At 35.1% G+C, this 19,383-nt stretch overlaps 2 protein-coding genes across 3 annotated transcripts in view; both read right to left on the reverse strand.

Annotated features, from left to right (window-relative positions):
- Positions 1–19,383, reverse strand: part of LOC115445427 — a 112,478-nt gene that overhangs the window by 1,863 nt on the left and 91,232 nt on the right. The window contains exons 5-13 of one of the 2 annotated variants that reach the window (XM_030171695.2): positions 13,054–13,116; positions 11,467–11,681; positions 10,638–10,754; positions 8,662–8,787; positions 7,125–7,277; positions 3,049–3,235; positions 1,987–2,120; positions 910–1,039; positions 357–447 (exon numbers count right to left, since the gene is read on the reverse strand). In XM_030171695.2, the coding sequence (XP_030027555.1) occupies positions 357–447; positions 910–1,039; positions 1,987–2,120; positions 3,049–3,235; positions 7,125–7,277; positions 8,662–8,787; positions 10,638–10,754; positions 11,467–11,681; positions 13,054–13,116 (1,216 nt within the window). The remainder of the gene's footprint in view (positions 1–356; positions 448–909; positions 1,040–1,986; positions 2,121–3,048; positions 3,236–7,124; positions 7,278–8,661; positions 8,788–10,637; positions 10,755–11,466; positions 11,682–13,053; positions 13,117–19,383) is intronic. The other variant, XM_030171703.2, reaches the window with a different exon arrangement.
- Positions 17,128–18,553, reverse strand: LOC115445473 (vesicle-associated membrane protein-associated protein B-like). The gene has a single exon (XM_030171759.2). The coding sequence runs from the start codon at positions 18,325–18,327 to the stop codon at positions 17,503–17,505; it is 825 nt and encodes a 274-aa protein (XP_030027619.2). The 5' UTR covers positions 18,328–18,553; the 3' UTR covers positions 17,128–17,502.

Here is a 19,383-nt window from a genome sequence, read left to right on the forward strand (position 1 = left end):
TTTAGCAGCAGTTTCAAACATTTTTCAATTTTAAATATAGCTTTGTTGGATATGAAAATATCGTGTTCAACCAAGTAGTTTTTTACCAATAATGAGTCTTATTGGAAATTTCATGAATATAAATTTAGTTTAAAATTTTATACCGAGACAAAAGTCTCGCTATTTTTTACGGGAAAAATGTAGCCTGTTTCCCTTCCAAGTATCTCAAACTATCGCCGGTACCAAATTTCATTAAAATCTATTTGGTAGATAGTTTTTAAGTTTATTACGTCCAGACAGACTAGACGCTGCGAGGGGCTTCGTTTTAAAATATGTAAGGATCTTTAATTTTACATATTAAAATAATTTAAATATACCTGTTAGCGGGGTTGCCGCCGACGGTCTCGTGAGCCTGTAGGAGTTCAGGGTGGTCGCCAATTGTGTCGGTTAAAGCCGCAATCATAACATCTGAAACATAAGAGTAAGTAATTCCAGTATATACATACATAATATATGTATACTAATATAAAGCTGAAGAGTTTCCCTGAAACGCAATAATCTTAAAAAAAACTACTAAACTGATTTAGATTTTTTTTACTAATAAGATACATTCCTCCTGAGTGTTATGGCTTATTTTTAACCCAGGGAAATATTTATTCCGGAAAACTTTCATGTCGGCGGAGTCCAAATCAAAGCTAGTATAATATATACATATGTATCATGTTACTGCTAGGAACGAGCTTATGCCACTGGGAAGGTTATTTATTAGTTCACCACGCTAGCCTAATACGGGTTGGCAGAAACATAATCTTATTCTGTTTCATAAAAATAAAGAAAATTCGTAAACATTTCGTACATAAATCCGCAAGAAAATTACTTTGTCTATTTTTGAAGTTTGTTGAAAGAGTCAGTTCACATGAAGCCACTAACCTAGCACTTTCTTTTCAATGGTGCGCGAGAGTTGTCCCCTCTCAGCCTCCAGTTCCAAGAAGGCCATGAACCGCTGCGTGGCGGCGCGCGCCGACGCCGGGTCGCGCGACAGCGACTGGGAAAACATCATCTGCAACGCAAACATCGGGAAACTGCATTTTAACGTGTACATGTGTTGAAGTGTTTGGCAAACAGTTTAATAATGTTTGTGACTTGCGATGGAAGTGCTTTTTAATGCCTTAGGTATTTTTTATAAGGCAAAGTGACCCCAGTGCTGATGGTTAGTGGAGTGGGGTCTAATAGAATGTCGACTGACGAGAGATGATTATCCCTCGACAGTCGACATTATTATGCTGGTCTGGTGGAACCGTATATACACTGCTAGTTCCGGAACGCAACATACTTACGTGGACCACTATGGGTTTTAACACCTTGTGTACGGTGTTCGCTATCTGGGCGGATATAAAATATATCCTTCCACCAGCAAAAGGTACATTTTTTGTTAAAGAGTTATGACAGAATAATTAAAAGTACTTTCCATAAAAAAAATGTTAGATTGACTAGCGATAAATTAAACATTCTGATTAATTACGCCATTGAAAAGTTTGAAGCGATCGACTTTATTAATACATTTTTATTAGGCATTTTCGCCTCTACACAATTTGAATACAAAATACATTTTATCGAATCCAATTTCGTTTTCTGCAGAAGCGACATTCGATTTAATATTCTGTATTCGTTTCAATTTATTTCTCTTATAATGGTGTAGGTACCTATCCCTGAGCCTACTATGCAATTTGAACCTTCAAAATATCACAGAACAGACTATTTGACACTCTAAATAATAAGTACCTATTTTCTAAAAGTTCCTTACTATAGAGCAGAGCTTCCCAAACTTTTTTTTCTCATAGACCACTTACAAAATTTTATTGGTTCCAGTGGATCTTTTTTGGTCTCCTGTGGACCCGTGAGAGTCCATCTGGACCACTTTGAGAATCAATGCTAGTGGTAATGGTCCTTTGCACCTATAACTAACTAATCTAAATACAAAAGAATGAACTAAGATGTTAAACGCACCTTAGCGAGCTGGTAAATGATTTCCTCGAGTGTATATTCGGTGTAAAGCGTGTCTGCCGCCTTCAGTTTGTCCATCATCTCTTCGTACTCTTCCTCAGTGATGATGGGGCCGTCGCGGTCATAGTCTGATGTGCCTAGGATATTCGAATTATAAAATTTTAAGACAACGTCTAAAAGTTTTTGACCATATTATTATGTTTATGACTGACAATCGAGAAAAGAATATGATGTAGTAAATAAAACATGGTTAAAATTTGGTAACGAACAAAACCGCTTTTGTTAGTCAACAATCACTATCCGACCTTCGATATGGCAGTAAAAAAATATGATGAGACTGAAATTATAAGACCTAAGTCTAAGGTCTAAAGTAAGCATCATAATTTTGGCGTCCGTTTTATTAGTTATTTATTTATTTATTTATTTATTTATTCAGGACCATCTACAGAGCTAACAATATAAGAACACATAAAGCTTCACATATATATATATACACTATTACAAATGCATCTCCTATAACAGATGGACACAACATGACCAAAGTTTATATATATTATGGCACTAGGTGTCTAAGTGACAATACAACTTAAAGATACTAATACAAAAAAAAACATGATTAACAAAATCTAGAATTTAGATAACATATAACGAAGTAACAGACACTGACAGTGATGGAACATACTTAAACTAACAAATAAATCGGCCTTTGTTTTATATTAGAAAATATTTTTGGAGATGGTATGAATACATAAATTATAGTTATACACAATTTAAGTTATAGAATATATTAACATAAGTTATTTTATATCTTATTTTATATAATTACATTATTTAGACTATTTTATTAAGGTTTTTACAGAATGTGCGAGTACAATTGGTCAATAGATCTAAATCTGATAATTTGCTGGCATATGTATTATATAATGCAGCTATGCGTGAGATAGGAGCATTTCTACCAAGGTTATTCATTGCCCTATATCTATTATCTACTTATTACAAGGAGACAAATAAACAAAAACAGTAACTCGTAAGTCATCGGTTTAAAAAAAGAAACCATTCACTCACTAATGATGTTGGTCTGCAGCATGGGGTCGTAGGTCCTCTTCACGGGCTCTGGCCGGAAGTCATTCACTGGGAGAGCGGAGATCGGAGCCAGGTTGCTTCCCATGTCCCAGTTCCTGCCGATGTTGTGGACCACCTCGGGATTCCCGAATGGAAACGACTGGACCATCGGCGCGCGGTATTGGTAGTCCTGAAAACAAAAACCTTTTTAAAGAAGTTCACATACCACCACAGTACCACCATCATGATGGAAAGTCATTGGAGCATTGCTGATTGACGAAGGCCAAGGGGAATTAGATTTACTAAAGCTCGTAGATAGGTACCACCCTGATTCAGCTGACTGTTCATGTTGTATCAAAACTGCAACTAACACAATAATTTTTTTCATTTAGCTTCTTGGTATCAGTTTACTTTGAACACTTTTAAGTGACAGGTAATAATCTTGGCAAGCCGTGAAATGATACCAACTATTTGTTTAGACAGAAAATAATTTATCTATTAACTCAGATTAAAACGCGTACCCACATTACAAATGCAATTCGGAATTCAATCTAAGTTTAAATCGGATAGCGTTTACAGTAAACTAAACAACAGCTGAAACGACGGCTTCCACGATCTAGAACGGGAAAACCACTTCAAAGAACTGAAAATAAATGAGAAACGGGTAACAATAGATTTCTATCTTTATGTTCTCAGTCCCATAAACTGTTAACAAGCGGCTGTATAAACGGGAAATAGCGTGCTATGAAATGTTACGGTAGCATAGTCCAATAGTATTTTTATGCTAACACTAGCTTTTGCTCGCGGCTCACCTGAAAAAGTTTTTCCGATAAAGTCCTGGTTTATATTTATCCGAGACGAAATAGAACCTATATTTTAAGTTACATCTCTAACAATACATCGGTTATAACTGCATTTAATTCCATGCAGTAGTTTTTACGTGATGCGTGTACAAACATGAATACACAGAAAAAAAATTAATAACACATATTTTGGCTTCTATTGCTCTAATAAAGACCCTCCCAATTCTTTTCTTCAATAACTATAATATACAGACATCGACCTGTACAATTTTATTATATGTATAGATAATTCAGCTCAACTTGACAAGGTTTCAATTTGCGTCAAGTTGTTAATTCCAATCACGTTTCCCTGTAACAGCCAACTAAAACGTTTCTAACACTTAGCCTATTACCTTTTGGACCTATAAAACTGTTCACACCAAATGTCGATCTCAGCTTTATAAACCTCGGAAATTATAGGCCAGTAGTAACGTACTTAACAACCAATATAATTTTAGTGCAAATTTATTCAAACGACATAATATTATGAGAAGTAGTGCAGCGGTTCCCAAAGTATTTTTGTCACGCCATGCCACCGCGCTACGATATAAAATACAGGGAGCCAGGAGGCTCTCAAAGTTTTCTAATGTTAAACGATTTGTTTGTTACGCTTACACGGCTTAATTACTCAACCGATCATGACAAAGTTTTGTATACAAATTGTCAATTGTATAGAAAAGGACATAGTGTACATTTTCTTTAGAAAAACGCAGGTAGTGTTTCGGACGGATAGAAATTTATATAATCGCGCTCGTCCCGCGGTCACGCGTCCTCCAGATGTTGTCACACCATGCCTAGTGTTATTATGTTGTACTTTTAAAGAATACTAACCAGATATATAGTTATTAGTATGATTTAATCTAAACAAATTTGACGCGCAATGCGTGAGACGTTAGCAATTGTTATAGTAATCAGAGAGTTGCCGTATTATGCAAATATTGTAAACAGTACATCATAAACATGGTCTGATGAATTAATGAGTGCAAATGAACGATCATATTCAAGATTTCATCTCCCCTCACGATATATCCATATAAATATTATAGTATATCGCTGAAGCGCTGTAACATTCGACTGACCCATATTTAACGTTCGCATAAAAATATTAATGTCGCAACACAGGATTAGTACGTGTCTATTAAGTTAAAGTGCGGATTAACGTCGGGTCAAGGGTTGGACACGATCGTTTGATTGACCCACATTCGATTCTCGGCTGTATCTTGTTACTTCGTGGGTAATTTGTAATGTTTACTTTTGATTGCGTATGTTTGTAGGTTATATTATGTTTGTACATATTTTTTTTAGATTTATTACAAGTGGAATTAGAACACAAAATATTTGTATTCGAGCATCTTGGCGACAATTAAAATTTAACTTTAAAATCAATGTTAACTTTTCCGGAACAGCACAAAAAAATATTTTCGAACATCAAATGTTTAGCAAATAAAAATATCCAATAATATATAAAATAATTTAAAACCTTTTGATGTTACAAGTTACTAGATTGAATTAAAATATTATGAAAATACAAAAGAAGTTTGTTATAACATTTCTCAGACATAACACAATGAATTATTCAGGCAACAAGAACGGTAACACGATTCCATAGAAACACTTTTTGTTTGACGCGAACTGAGAATAACTCGAGATGAAAAGGTATAAAACTTTGTTTCATATTTAATTGCCGACATGTGTAGGAGTGGAGTTTCTGAAAGAAATGTCTTTAAAAGTTCGTGGAAAGGCTTTTGGGACGGGCCCTCGAGGAATAAATAAGTTATAGTTTTTTCAAACACATTTATTTAATGGTATGTCTGTCAGATCTGATTTATTAGTCCTATCAAACTTGTTGTAGTGACTGCAAAGAAATGAATGCTACTTTAAAATAATGACTATGTAACCTATACTTGAATTTATTTAATGAACATCAAAGTAGATGAATACGAGAGAAAAAAGAGATAAGAAAATATATTGTTTTGTGAAGATAATGTGCTGAGAAATAGCTATCTGATGAACAAACAGAGAGAAAAGTCATTACTTCAGACTTATTTTTTTATATTTCTTTCTATACTTAAAAATGCGAAAGTAACTGTCAACATGTCACGCATTCACAACTGAACCACTGCACCGAATTCGATGAAATTTGGTATGGAGATAGTTTAAGATTGCGAATCACATGGGCTACTTTCGTCTCGAGAAAATATATAGCTGGGTTTTATTTCGGCCAAACTTATTCACACAAGCGAAACCGCAAGCAAAAGTTAATTAATTATAAACTTCAATGCAATTATTTATATTCCGTAACAAAAAAACATCTGGGTAAAAATATTACCAGCTAAAATACACGGCAAAAGGAATCTCAGTATTAAATCGAGATTATTTTTAACGTCCAGATTGATCTAGCGGATCCTCTCGTACTTTGGCTATGTTGCACGAAGGCTCTCACACAACCTGCATAAACTGCTTCTGGTAGCAAAAGACCTAGGAGGTCGATCACCTCCCCGGTGGTCTGACACCGTCAGTAAGGTCATGGGAATCTAAGTCACGGATGCTCTGCGACAGGTACAAGACAGTGTGGAAACAACTTGTCAGCGCCAAAACCAAAGCGGGCACGACCTTCAGTCATGAAGAAAACGACAAAGAACCAGAAGATTTTAAACGTTTGTTGTGATTCGTGATTCCAATCAATTAAGAACAGTCTCGATAAAATTTGAAGTACAAATCGATGCAGTTTATGGCCGAACCACACTTCCATTACCGAATGACACATGAAGCCGGTAAGTTCAAGGATAACGGACGAAAATGAAACGGTAATTAATAGATCTTTTATTTGTTCTTTCTCGGACGGAAAAGTAATTTGGAAGTAAATAGGTCATCGCTGAAGTTATGTGTATATAAAATTCAAATAAAAGCAAGTGTAAGTACCAATTTTGTTGTAATACGTAAACTATTAAAATTAAAAGTGTGCTTCAAAATAACTGTTCGTGGTATTTGAAGATTTAAGATCTAAATAATTCAAATCAGAAGCAATTTGTGGTAAACTTCAAGATTTCTCTTTATAAAATTCCTAACGAAATAAAAGCGTTAAATTCTAATCATGGCAAAACCTAATTTTCAAAACAACCATACCAAAACGTAATCTCCTATATTCCAAGGCCACCAAAAACAGTCCACCTCATTCAAGACACGCTGACTTTTTACTATCAGCTAAAAGGTTTCTTTCTTCGTTACGTTACCTACCTTGGCACTAGCCTGTTCCATCAGCATGTTCCTCAGCTTCTCTTGCTGTGCGTTCTCCTCAGCCGCCTTCAGGTTCTGTGTGTAATGAGCCCGCAGGTAGTCCAGGTTGAACTTGATCTCTTGCAGGAAAGCAATCGCTTCTTCTTTTGTCATCTGTAACAATGATTAATATTAGTGTTCATAAATAATCAACTTTACTTTCGAAATTAAATTATTTTCGGATTTTATCGTCAGGTTTTGTGTAATATTATGATTTTCTCCAGATATTTCGAAAATCTTGCAGCCACCCCGTGACCATGAAAGCTGTAAAGTCGATACGTCGGGAGAAAATCATAATATCAAAACCCCGAAAAAAATCCAAATCAAAAATGTGTGTCTTGGGTTCGATATCATGAGGCTTGGCTATCTTGAAGTTTGAGCTCGGTCGCCAAGTCCGCTAGTAACGTGTTTCACGATTAAGAAATTCATGTGAATTTGTCAAGATGAAATTACATTCAATAGGTATGAGCTTAATACTGGCATCTTGATATAGAAATAAACAGCCAAACTGATTAAAAAATTATTCTCAAATCAAGATACGTTAAACCAGTGCCGTCTAATCAGGGAATCATAAACAGAAACAAGGCTTAGACCTAAACAAATTTACTAATTTTAATCCACTTTTCTAGAGCATTAAGCACTTTGGTCTGCAGCGGTCACAGCTCGGAAACGGTCCCATTAATATTGAATAGGAGGAGAATGTGTCACTTAAAGGAATATAAAGTTACTTAGAGTACAGTATACTAGCATACGCTTTCACGCAAATGTAATATGCGGCCATTTCTCATGTACTGTAACTCGATAAGCCTTTGAGAAAAATTGTGACACATATTTATTGATAGGAATTGCGAGGCAAGAAATGTGTCAAGTGCTAGACCGTTGTATCCAATTGGTATGTTATGTTATTCGATTTTAACAATTATTCTAAATGTAAATGCAAAAAACATGAAAAACAAGCCTTTTGTGAAACCAGCAATAAAAATGGTTGAAAAAAGGGAAAGTAATTCATATTTAAAATATTGTAATGTGTAGTAGTGGTCACGTAGTGGGCAAAGTGCGCTATCTCTTTCTTTCGCGCGCGTAGTAATTGCTGATGACGTCACAAAATGTTACTGCGTGTCTTTTTCATTTTTTGATACCTATACGAATTGCACAGGCAAAAATTTCAAATCTTGATTATTTTTACCGGATTTTGATCGTGCTTATTAGATTAGATTATAAATGAATGTACGTATTACGTCATTTGATAAACTTTAAGGGAAAATTGATGTTTCATTTTCTTTTGTACCTTCTCTAGTAAAACCGTATTGTTAATAGAAACTTGTAGTTTTCCAGCATATTTTTAAAATATAAATTCCACGTGGATATACATAAGAACGGAAATTTTGTTTTTTTTTATTATAACCAGCCATAGCATGTTTATTGTTTATGTTCTATTGACGTAAAATTTTTATAAATTTGGTTACAATATCTGCAATTTTTTTTATGAAAATCTTACCATCCCCTCCTGCAGGTAGTCCTCGATGGCGGTGGTGACACCTCTCTCATCCCCTGTCCAGAACACGTATTCCGCCATGTCCATAGGCGTGTATTGAACTGAGTACGACTGGGCGTAGTGATCCATCTGGTGACGAAATGTATGAAACTAGCGATTCAGTCTTAATTTATATAATGCTTATGATATTAGCAATTTGGTTTCTAATATCTATTGAAAGCAGTGTAGCTATAGGATGGTATGATTGGAAAAAGCCACGCATCCCCAGCTACAGGGGGCTCTAAAATGTTGTAAATTTTACTAAACTTTAATTATACACCCCCCTTCTTTAGTTCTTTATATGTCTCTGGCTATAAGTGCGGACTGTCTGGAAGAGATCGCATTTTAGAAATAAGACCGCCTATTGTTGCGCATTTATTTTAAAAACCATTATTCTATTTATCTTGTTGTATGTGGTCTAAAAAATGTGTTTTCATTAATTGTTTCATTTATTTATTTTAAGTATCGGACCCCATTCTATTAAGTTGCCCCGAACCCTTAATGAAGTAATTATGTCAGTTACTAAAAAACAATAAAAGCCAATATCTTTTGCATACTGGATCAACTGACCAATTGGCTATTGAGGGATGTATTCTCATAAATATTTTTTATTTACAGATCACATAATTATACTTATCATAACACTTTAATGGTACATCTCAAGTATAGCAAGGATCAACTGCCACAAAACATAATTCAATGTTAAAATGTCCATTCCGATGATATTCGGCGAGTGTTGAACCTGTAATGTTTCGTCTTGAAGCCAGACGTTTATTCACATTACGTATTTATCGAGACGTTCTCTAAAAGATCCAGTAAAACGTCACTATAAGAGTAATCGCTAAAGTTGTAGAAGCAACATCGGCGTCCATTTGTTTTGTTAAATTATTCATCAGTTAATTAGAAGTTGGAACAGTTTTATATTTGGGATCTTGTTAAGTGGAAGTTGTTTTCGACATTGTACCCACCTGGATAGCGACATATTCAAAGTCCTTGATAGGAGTCATTCCCGTGGGACCCGTTTTGGGATTAACCACGTTATATGGTCTGACAGAACATTGTTTTTCAGGGGATTGTGTAGACAGCTTTATATTTTACGTAATCTCAAATCTATACTAATATAAAAAGCTGAAGAGTTTGCTGTTTGTTTTGAATTGTGAAAATAGCTTAAAAACAGTTGATGTCCCATCTTAAAAAATTCATTCTGTATATAGCGATGACTTGTTTAGTATCTCTCACCTTTTAAGTTTGTTGGGGAAGCCTTAGAATGTACGGAAATAGCAATTTAGCGAGCAGTTTTAAAATTAATCGTCTATATAGGATCATTTTGACATTGCGTTAATAATTGTAACTATGTCTTTATATGCGCTAACGTTATCTCAGAAATTCTCAGAAATCAGATAATGAATATTTTCATCAAGAATCCCAGTTTTAAATTTCTGATTTTTTGATAATTTTGTAGGGACGTGAGTGTTTTCCTGACTTACTGAATCTTTTAGATTCATAATAGTGGCATTAGGACGTACAAAATTAAAAATACTTTTTATTGATATATGTTTATTCTAGTTTTTTTATTTTACCTGTAGTGAATAACATCTTTTTAAGTGTTATTTTCAAGAAGATACAAATATTGTTTCATTTAATAACGCAATCTCAAAATGGCCCTGTATACTGATAAAATTGTAAGAATACATGTAAAAACAACACAACTGTCTACCATGCATCTTTACTATTCTATTCCAACCTAAAAGTAATAACGTAGCTTCCTAATATGATAAAAATATTTTCATTTAGAAACGCAATGTCAAAATGGCCCTATATGGAAAAAAATGCAAGAATACATGTAAAAAAAAATACGCAACTTTCTACCGCGCATCTTTACTAATATTCCAATCTACAAAGTAATAACGTAGCTTCCTAATATCATACAAAATACTAACATTGTTCCTGATGTCTTTGGAGAAATCAGTTTTGAAGGATCGTCGCGACGCGGTGTGTCCCTGCGGAGGGCTCGTCGCCGAGCCTGGTTGGACGAGACGAGCGGCTCCGTGGAACACCTACAACAAATACAGCTATTTGAAAAAAAAAACGATACAACCTATTTATATATAAGTATAAAAAACAAATACTTATATCACAATATCAGCGAGTGATATTTTATTATTAATGTTTTCTTTGTTTTTTAAATATGTTACATTTTTTTTTAAATATAAGTAGTTTAATTCCTTTCACAAGTTCACATAATTTTTCAACAGCCAGATATATTTTATATAAAATTGATTATTTAAATACCATGTCAAAATGCTCTCAACTACTCTCAATTAACGAAGAAACGTGTTTATAAAGTGTCTATACACGACACATACTATTGTCTTTTGCCTATTAAATACAGTAAGTAATGCAATTGCGATTCGATTCTGCGGTCATCTTCGGAACCACAATTGAATAGCGTGAACAGGTTGCAATTATTAATTTTGGTTAAGATTTACGTTAGAAACACGAGTACCTGAGGGGGGTTTACTGAGTGTTTTGAAATCTGTGTGGATGGTTGTACGTTACAATCATCTAACTAACTATATTTAAAAGTATGAAGATCGGATGACATATAAACTCTGTTTCCCCGAACATTTAAGATGCACAAGGTTTGTGATTACATTAACTAGTAATTAATCCAATACGTATTACCTAGTGGAGAAATTAAGTAAATTAATTTGAATATATAAAGTATGTATATACTCAGTAGAACTTATCTCTATCTATTTGACAAACCTTAGTAGTAGCCTCATCGCTTGCAGCAGTGGTTGGTGGCGTAGCATCTTGTACACTGACATGAGAGCCGTCCTGGACTAACATCCGATGCACCCCCTCCGCAGGCACGTCCAGCTGCGCTTGCGCATGCACACGTGGCTTCTCACCGTCCACCGAGTCGGCTGATGCGTGTTGCTCCAAACGGGATATTAGTTCGCCATTTTCTTTCACTGCATCTGTTGGTAATATTATACTTTATGTGATGAAATCTTAGAACGAAAATTAAGTAGTTAATAAACTGAATAACCCATATTTTCGCACAAAACAGGTTGTAAATAAAATATAAAAAAAAAAATATCTTTTCAAAGTATCACTCGCCTTCACAAATAAAAAATTGTGGCAAGGTCTTAGTCTTATTAAACATCATAAATCATAAATAAGATTTTTTTATTTTAGAGACCAAAATGAGCTGTTTGAGCTTTAAGCTATTTATAAAATTACGTAAAAGATATTTCTAATCCTTGTTTATTTGCAGACAAAGTAAGTATCTGGGAAAACGTGCTTTAATTCATGAGCTAATGAAATCTATAATCCGATTAGCAAAAGGCGCGCGGGACTGGGTAGTAGCGTATCGCGATTTAGTTCACCTTAATTATTTTAATGATTTCTCATGTTTCCGTGAATTAGACATTAAAATAAAACTATTTTGCGAATTTTATCGCGGTTTGTATACTATAATTATCACCCGACGTTTCGAAGATGTCGCCGCCTTCGTCACAGAGCGGACTAAGTTGTTAGTCATCCGAAAAGTCAGTTACAATATCTACAATTACAATACTACAATTTTGTTTTTTCACCAGTATATAGTAACTATGCTGATTGCAATATTCTTCAAACCACTCACAACAGTGCACGCCCAATGCTGCTTGGCGGTAAATATAATTATGGCGGTATTACCTACCCAGATGGGCCCCCGCATACGACGGACTTACCCCAAATAAATTACGATGTATTGTAAATAATTTAATTAATTATATTTACGTTCCTCGGCACTGCGTTATAAAATCCATTAAATGAATCTCTCAAAACAAGTTAGAATAATCCAAGCTAACCAGAGCAAATAATCGGATTGTTATCTAACTGATAATCGCCTCTCCTGACTTTCAACTTTGTGATAACGAACTGTTTATCCACGTGTCATTACACGTGAGGCTTAGTAAATGGCAGGGTTCCATTAGTTTGCGATATCGTTTAAGTTGCAGATCCGATACAGAGAGCTACTCCATACTTAATAGAAATTAAATGATAAATATTTAAAAAAAAATTAAGAATCATAAATACTCCAAGCGAATACTAAATAAAATTTCTATATACAATTATATATGTAGTCAATTTTCACGAAATGTTTAAGATAATGTTTTGGTGGTAATTATCTGTTTTCTACCATATCTGTTAAAGCCAATTGATGCAAAAATGACTTAATGTTATCATATTTTATGTTCACAGTTAACAAGTCTTGTGATCAAGTTAACATATTTGTACCAGTAAATGAAGGTGTTTAAAATAAGCTTCATAATACTCTTAAATGTATAATGAGAAAACACTTACCAAGCCTGTGGAATTCAACGTGTTCACTCTTTAGTTCGGAGTCGCCGTCTTTAATGGATACCGCTGCAAAAAGCGTTTACGTTAATTAAAGTTTCATAACTTATCAATATATTAATTATAATGTTTTTTCGTTATTCATGATTAAATAGGCTCGATTGCTTTAAAACAATTACATACTTCTGAACGTCTAAGTTACTTTTAATTATGAAATCTGCAAAATACTTGTATTTAAGAGTTCTTAAATGTTGGAATAAAATTTTTTTTTGCTAGTTTATGGTTTAGAAATTCACCCTCAAAGACATATGTTTTATAATATATTTTTTGTTAAAACGCACATAAAAAGACTATCGAGAAATCTTCGTGGTTATTTTGAAACAGTTATTTCAAAGACAAATGATTTACCCCTGATTTGTGAATTCAACCATCTTGCAAAAGTTTCAACATTTACAAATAGTTTTACGAAACTCGCCCTTGTACGTTTTAATAAAATAAAATAAAAAACATTCCCTTTAAAACATTTTGAATACAATAAGTTTATAAGGTTTCGAAATGTTTTTTATTACGGGTAGGTAACAAAACTTTTGCTTTAAGTTGTTTGATTAAATAATATGTAGTTATAGTTAATAAAATTCTATGTTCGTTATATTTGAGTTTGTTAGTTTTAAATAGTGTTAAGTATAAAAAATTACTCGCCTGTTTTAGACTATCATATAGAGTAAATTTACGGATTTTTTTTCTGGTTATATAAGTATTTTTTTGGATACAGACTGACGCCTTTTATCCATAAACGGGTAGGCAGAGGTGAAATTATTGCACCCACTTTCCCTAACGGAGCGAACCGATCGCCGTATCGAGGCTAAATGAAAGGTGAAGGTATACACAAAATAATTAATAATTCTTTGTGAATTTATCGTTCGCTTTAACGGTGAAGGAAAAACATCGTGAGGAAACCTGCACATCTGAGAAGTTCTCTATAGGAATTTCGAAGGTGTGTGAAGTCTACCAATCTGCACTAGGCTAGCGTGGTGGACTAAGGCCTAATCAGTAGAGGAGGCCCGTGCTCAGCAGTGGGCAAGTATATAATACAGGGCTGATATTATTGTTATTATTATATACACAAAATAAACAAGCACCGGTACCTAGTAGACCAAGAAATTTATGTTTAATTGGCGTCCACATAAAACAGTTATTTATTTAGAAAACATAAAAACTGAAAAAGTAGTGTTCAACGTACATGTAACAGCTGTCATAAGTTAACAACAGTTAAATCAAATGTCAAATCTGTCATTTCTTTTACTGTTAATTTCGGTATATTAAAGCATCGGAGACGTCACGACTATTAACATGCAGTGGTGAAACGTACAATGTGATTCCTACCGGCTTCCTTTAGAGGTTTATTTACGTTTGCATTACTTTTTGTTTTCTGTCAAATTGGCCGCGATATTTTAACTAAAGCGGTCTTTTCTTTGGGTTACCTTTTAAAAATATCGCCTTTCTCCACAGTTAACTTATGTCGAGATTACCGCCTCTGAACTATTTGATATGAGATTCGAGTGCAAGCGATAAATTTGCGGGCGATACGGGTCGCGCGAGCGAAGGTATGTACCGACTACGAGCGGTATACTGTTACTACCGCTCCCCGCTTGCAGTTGCCGCTGGCCGCGTTACGAAGTAGTGACGAATGGTGAAACTTATGTAAGCCGTACACGCTACGGTCTACTGGAGAGGTCATCTGTGCAGGTATGCCTGCGCAGGTATCAATTGAAAGAATTGATTTTCGATTCTGCGCCGGTCGCCTGCACAGGCTCAAAAATCTGCACAGGTCTATTCCCATACACATTTCGGTCTACCGGCGTAGGCATACCTACACCGGTGGACCTTTCCGATGGACCGTAGCATGTATGGTATGTATGTATGTATGTATGTATGTTTAAAAAGTTGTGTCTGTCTGTAACAATTCCTGGCGCTATGTAACACTATGATATTTTCTATTGTATATTGTATCACTTTTATATACTTTTGTTTTCTCTTTCTTCCGTGTTTAATCATGCCACTTGAAGTAGCTAAATATTTGTTATGATCTGTATTGATAAGTTATACCGGGTACCAGCAGAATTACCAGCGTTTTGCTCCTTGGAGCAAAGCATATTGCTGAGCTGGGGCCCGATTGCGGCTGCAATATCTCACAAATGGATATGTACTTACTTGTCTATGTTATATCTTAAGTTATACTGTGTGTTAATTGTAGCCTAAATAAACTTTTTTATCTATCTATCTATCTATCTATCTATCTATGGCAGCCATTACCGAAAGGGAACACAACAATGAGTACTAATATATAAATGCGATCTGCAAATCCTTCTGATGTTAATTAGATTCTACAGAAATTCTACATAAAAGGAAGCCGGTAGGAATCGTGTTATGTGGACCCCTTCGCCACTGTTACGTAGGGAAACTAACAATAGACCAGATTCTTGGAAATAAGGTATATTTAAAAGGAACGAACATTGCATTAAAAACAGTACTTATAGAACTTCTTAGTCCAAATACTTGTGCAATAATTCATTTCAATACTTATTTGATAAGATCTTGTTCTTTTAAAAAGTACTCCAGCGATTAAAATATTAACATAACTTTATTTAAATTAATAACTTTTAACCCGAACCAAAACATAGATAAGAAACATGTCATAATACCTACCCGTCATTTTATGTAATACTAGCTTTTGCCCGCGGCTCCGCCCGCGTTATAAAGTTTTTCGGGCTAAAGTTTTCCGTTATAAAAGTCACGCTATATATTTTCCCGGGAGCCTATGTTCTTCCCAGGGTCTCAAACTGTCTCCATACCAAATTTTATCCTAACATGTTGGGTAGTTTTTGAGTTTAACACGTTCGGGCAGACCGATGCAGCGGGGACTTTGTTTTATGATATATTTTTGTAGAACTTTTAAGAGGAACAATCCCGTCATACATTATTGTTGCATAACTTTAACCGTTTACGCAGCGCACGCAACAGAAGCTCTCAAAACTAATAAATTGTCCCCGTTTTTGCATCATGTTTCATTACTGCTCCGCTCCTATTAGTCATAGCGTGACGATATATAACCTATAGCACTCCAGGAACAAAGGGCTATCCAACACAAAAATATTTTTTCAGTTCGAACCGGTGGTTCCTGAGATTAGCGATTACTGCTCCGCTCCTATTGGGCATAGCGTGATGATATATATAGCCTATAGCATTCCAGGAACAGTGGGCTATCCAACACAAAAAGAATTATTCAGTTCAAACTCCTAGTTTCTGAGATTAGCCGTTACTGCTCGGCTCCTATTGGTCATAGCGTGATGATATATAGCCTATAGCACTTCACGAACAAAGGGCTATCCAATACAAAATGATTTTTTAGTTCGAACCGGTAGTTCCTGAGATTAGCCGTTACTGCTCTGCTCCTATTGGTCATAGCGTGATGATATATAGCCTATAGCACTTCACGAACAAAGGGCTATCCAATACAAAAATGATTTTTTTTAGTTTGAACCGGTAGTTCCTGAGATTAGCCATTACTGCTCTGCTCCTATTGGGTATAGCGTGATGATATATAGCCTATAGCACTCCACGAACAAAAGGCTATCCAACGCAAAAAGAATTTTTCATTTTGGACCGGTAGTTCCTGAGATTAGGCATTACTGCTCCGCTCCTATTGGGTATAGCGTGATGATATATAGCCTATAGCACTCCACGAATATAGGGCTATCCAACGCAAAAAGAATTTTTCAGTTTGGACGAGTAGTTCCTGAGATTAGCGCGTTCAAACAAACAAACAAACAAACAAACAAACAAACAAACAAACAAACAAACAAACTCTTCAGCTTTATATAATAGTATAGATTACATTTTTAGTCTCTGTCACCCCTACAGTATACGTCCTATGTCGGAAAGTGGCAAAATAACTAGTATAATATAGACTTAGTACTACTTTTATGGTAGGGACAGTGATATGTAAGTTTAGGCCAATAAACCCATTTAAACCACAACAATTCAAAAATATTATAATTTTTATCAAATTCGTTTTTACAATATCTATATTTCATTAATTATCCGAAGAAAAGTTAATTTTAGTTTATTTTACGGAATACTGCAGCTGCTGTTAAGATTTAGCACTAGTAAAATGTTCTCAATATGAAATGACCACTAAGTATTTATATATATTATTAAATAATATAAAGAATTATTGTTTATTTTGTTTCAAAAATTTTGATCGCGGATACTCTGAATTATTATTTGGAAATTAATATTAGCACTAACCCAAATAAAGAATTCCTAATAGAAAACAATAACGGTATTCCATAAGTTTGGACAAGTTGCTCCAAAAAACAATGTCTTGCGAGTGATGCGTTGGGAGTGCAGAGACAGCGGTGTTTGTGAGTGTTGCCAGGTCGCAGTAGGATTAGTTCACATAACAAACTTTCCAATGATGATACCAATTATAGCCATGCCCACCGCGGTGCCTAGCCATGTCAACAAAGTCACCTGCGCGTTCTTCTCGGGCCCGTAAGAATGCGCACGCGACACCCGATCGACCCCGCTCGCCGACTGACGCAGGCGGTCTAGCTCCCGTTTTAATTGCAGATTTTCATGTCTTAATTTGCTTTCTTCTTCCGACGCAAGAATTGTTTCCGTAATCGTGTTTGGTGGATCACTTTTCGAATTTTCAGATTTAGACAAATATTTTGCCGTTTTTGCGCTTAAAGTTCCTGTTCTGTGCTTATCATCCTTCCTCTTTTCTTCATTCTGGACGAGATCTTCTTCAGTTTTCGCAGTGGTCTTTGATTTATCTGTAACTGCAACCCGTTCCTCGGTTACTTCGTTCTCAGTGAAATCATTTTCGATAGCATAAGGACCACGCGGAGTCTCGAAAACGCACTTCAATTTGTATTCCATGACCTGGTCAGGGCTTACCTCTTTCCACACTTCATACATATGAGTTTTACTATCAGGAGCAATAACACTTTGCACCATAAACTTGTGTTTGTAATTTTCACACGGATCAATATAGACTTGTTGAAGCGTTACTGCAACTTCCACTTTTGACTTAGGTTCAAGTTCACCACAAGTGGGACGTACACAATAATACTTTGGTGCAGTTGTCTTTATCTTGAAAATAACTCTATCATTCGTGGGGTTTGTAAGCCGTATGTAGCTTGTGTAGTCCTGCTCGTACAGTGTGTTGAATTGAAGTTCATTCTGTGGCTCTATAGTCAACACTTGTTTCCGCATTTTGTAATATTCTAAGTGACGTCGGCCAACTTTGTAGGTTATTTCGTTCGTACCGTGTCAATCAATCAAAGCGAGATATAAATTCACGAGCCAGCGCGTTAGAATGTGCGTACCGACTGAGCGCGGCGTATGACCGGCCACCGCTGCCTGCCAACACGCACACCTGGTCAGATGACGTACGTAGTGCGTCGAACAATAGGGAACCGGTTTGCGGGTAGCGTTTCCGTTGCACTAAGGACTCGTGATTATTTATAACTACCTTAAATTAAATGTTGTTATTAGTTTTACGTTTAATGAGCCAACTTTTAAAATCAGTGACCCTATTTATAATAAAGTAACAACAAATTACCAATTACGGCATATCACAACACGCCGAATCCTGCCTGTAAGTGGTAATTTGTCTTACCCTGGACAAATTGTGTCCGATCAAATGTGATACGAATGAACTAACGAAGTTTGGCCGGTGCGTCTTACAAATTTGCTTTGCTTTCGACCTCGTTCCTTTGGGAAGTCATTTCGCCACAACATTTATGTGGGTTATATTATCCTTGTGATAAATTGTGGTTTAATTGGGTACGGGAATATGTTGAGGGCTAGGAGTCTGCGAGCATATTGCAATTTTTTGTATTGTTTTGCGCAATTAATAAAATTACAAAAACTAAACGTACCTAAAACAAAAATACGGTGTCTTAATTTTTCTATTCTGATTTCGATTGTGTTTTATTAATACTTAATAATTACAATAATTTTAAAGCAGAACAATAATTCTGAAGTTATCTTTACCGTCTGCATAAACACTATAAAATGATCCTTATTTTGTAATAACTAGATAGCTTTCGCGTATCTACAAGTGTTTATGACATTATTATAACCTTAATTGTGCTCAACACACGTAGTTTGGGAACATTATCACTTTTATTGTGTTAGAAATCTCTATAAAAGGTATCTAATTCCTTAATCCTAGTGAATTTTGTCGAATTAAGCGTAGAGCGTATATGTGACTAGAACAGTTTAAAAGATATGAAAATTTTGTTTTTCTAATTTCATTTTAATTCC

The sequence above is a fragment of the Manduca sexta genome, chromosome 20 (genome assembly GCF_014839805.1).
Source record: "Manduca sexta isolate Smith_Timp_Sample1 chromosome 20, JHU_Msex_v1.0, whole genome shotgun sequence".
NCBI classification, from domain to species: Eukaryota; Metazoa; Arthropoda; class Insecta; order Lepidoptera; family Sphingidae; genus Manduca; species Manduca sexta.

Coding starts and splice junctions, on each gene's coding strand:
- LOC115445473 (XM_030171759.2), bottom strand. CDS start 18,327: ATGCGGAAACAAGTGTTGACTATAGAGCCACAGAATGAACTTCAATTC.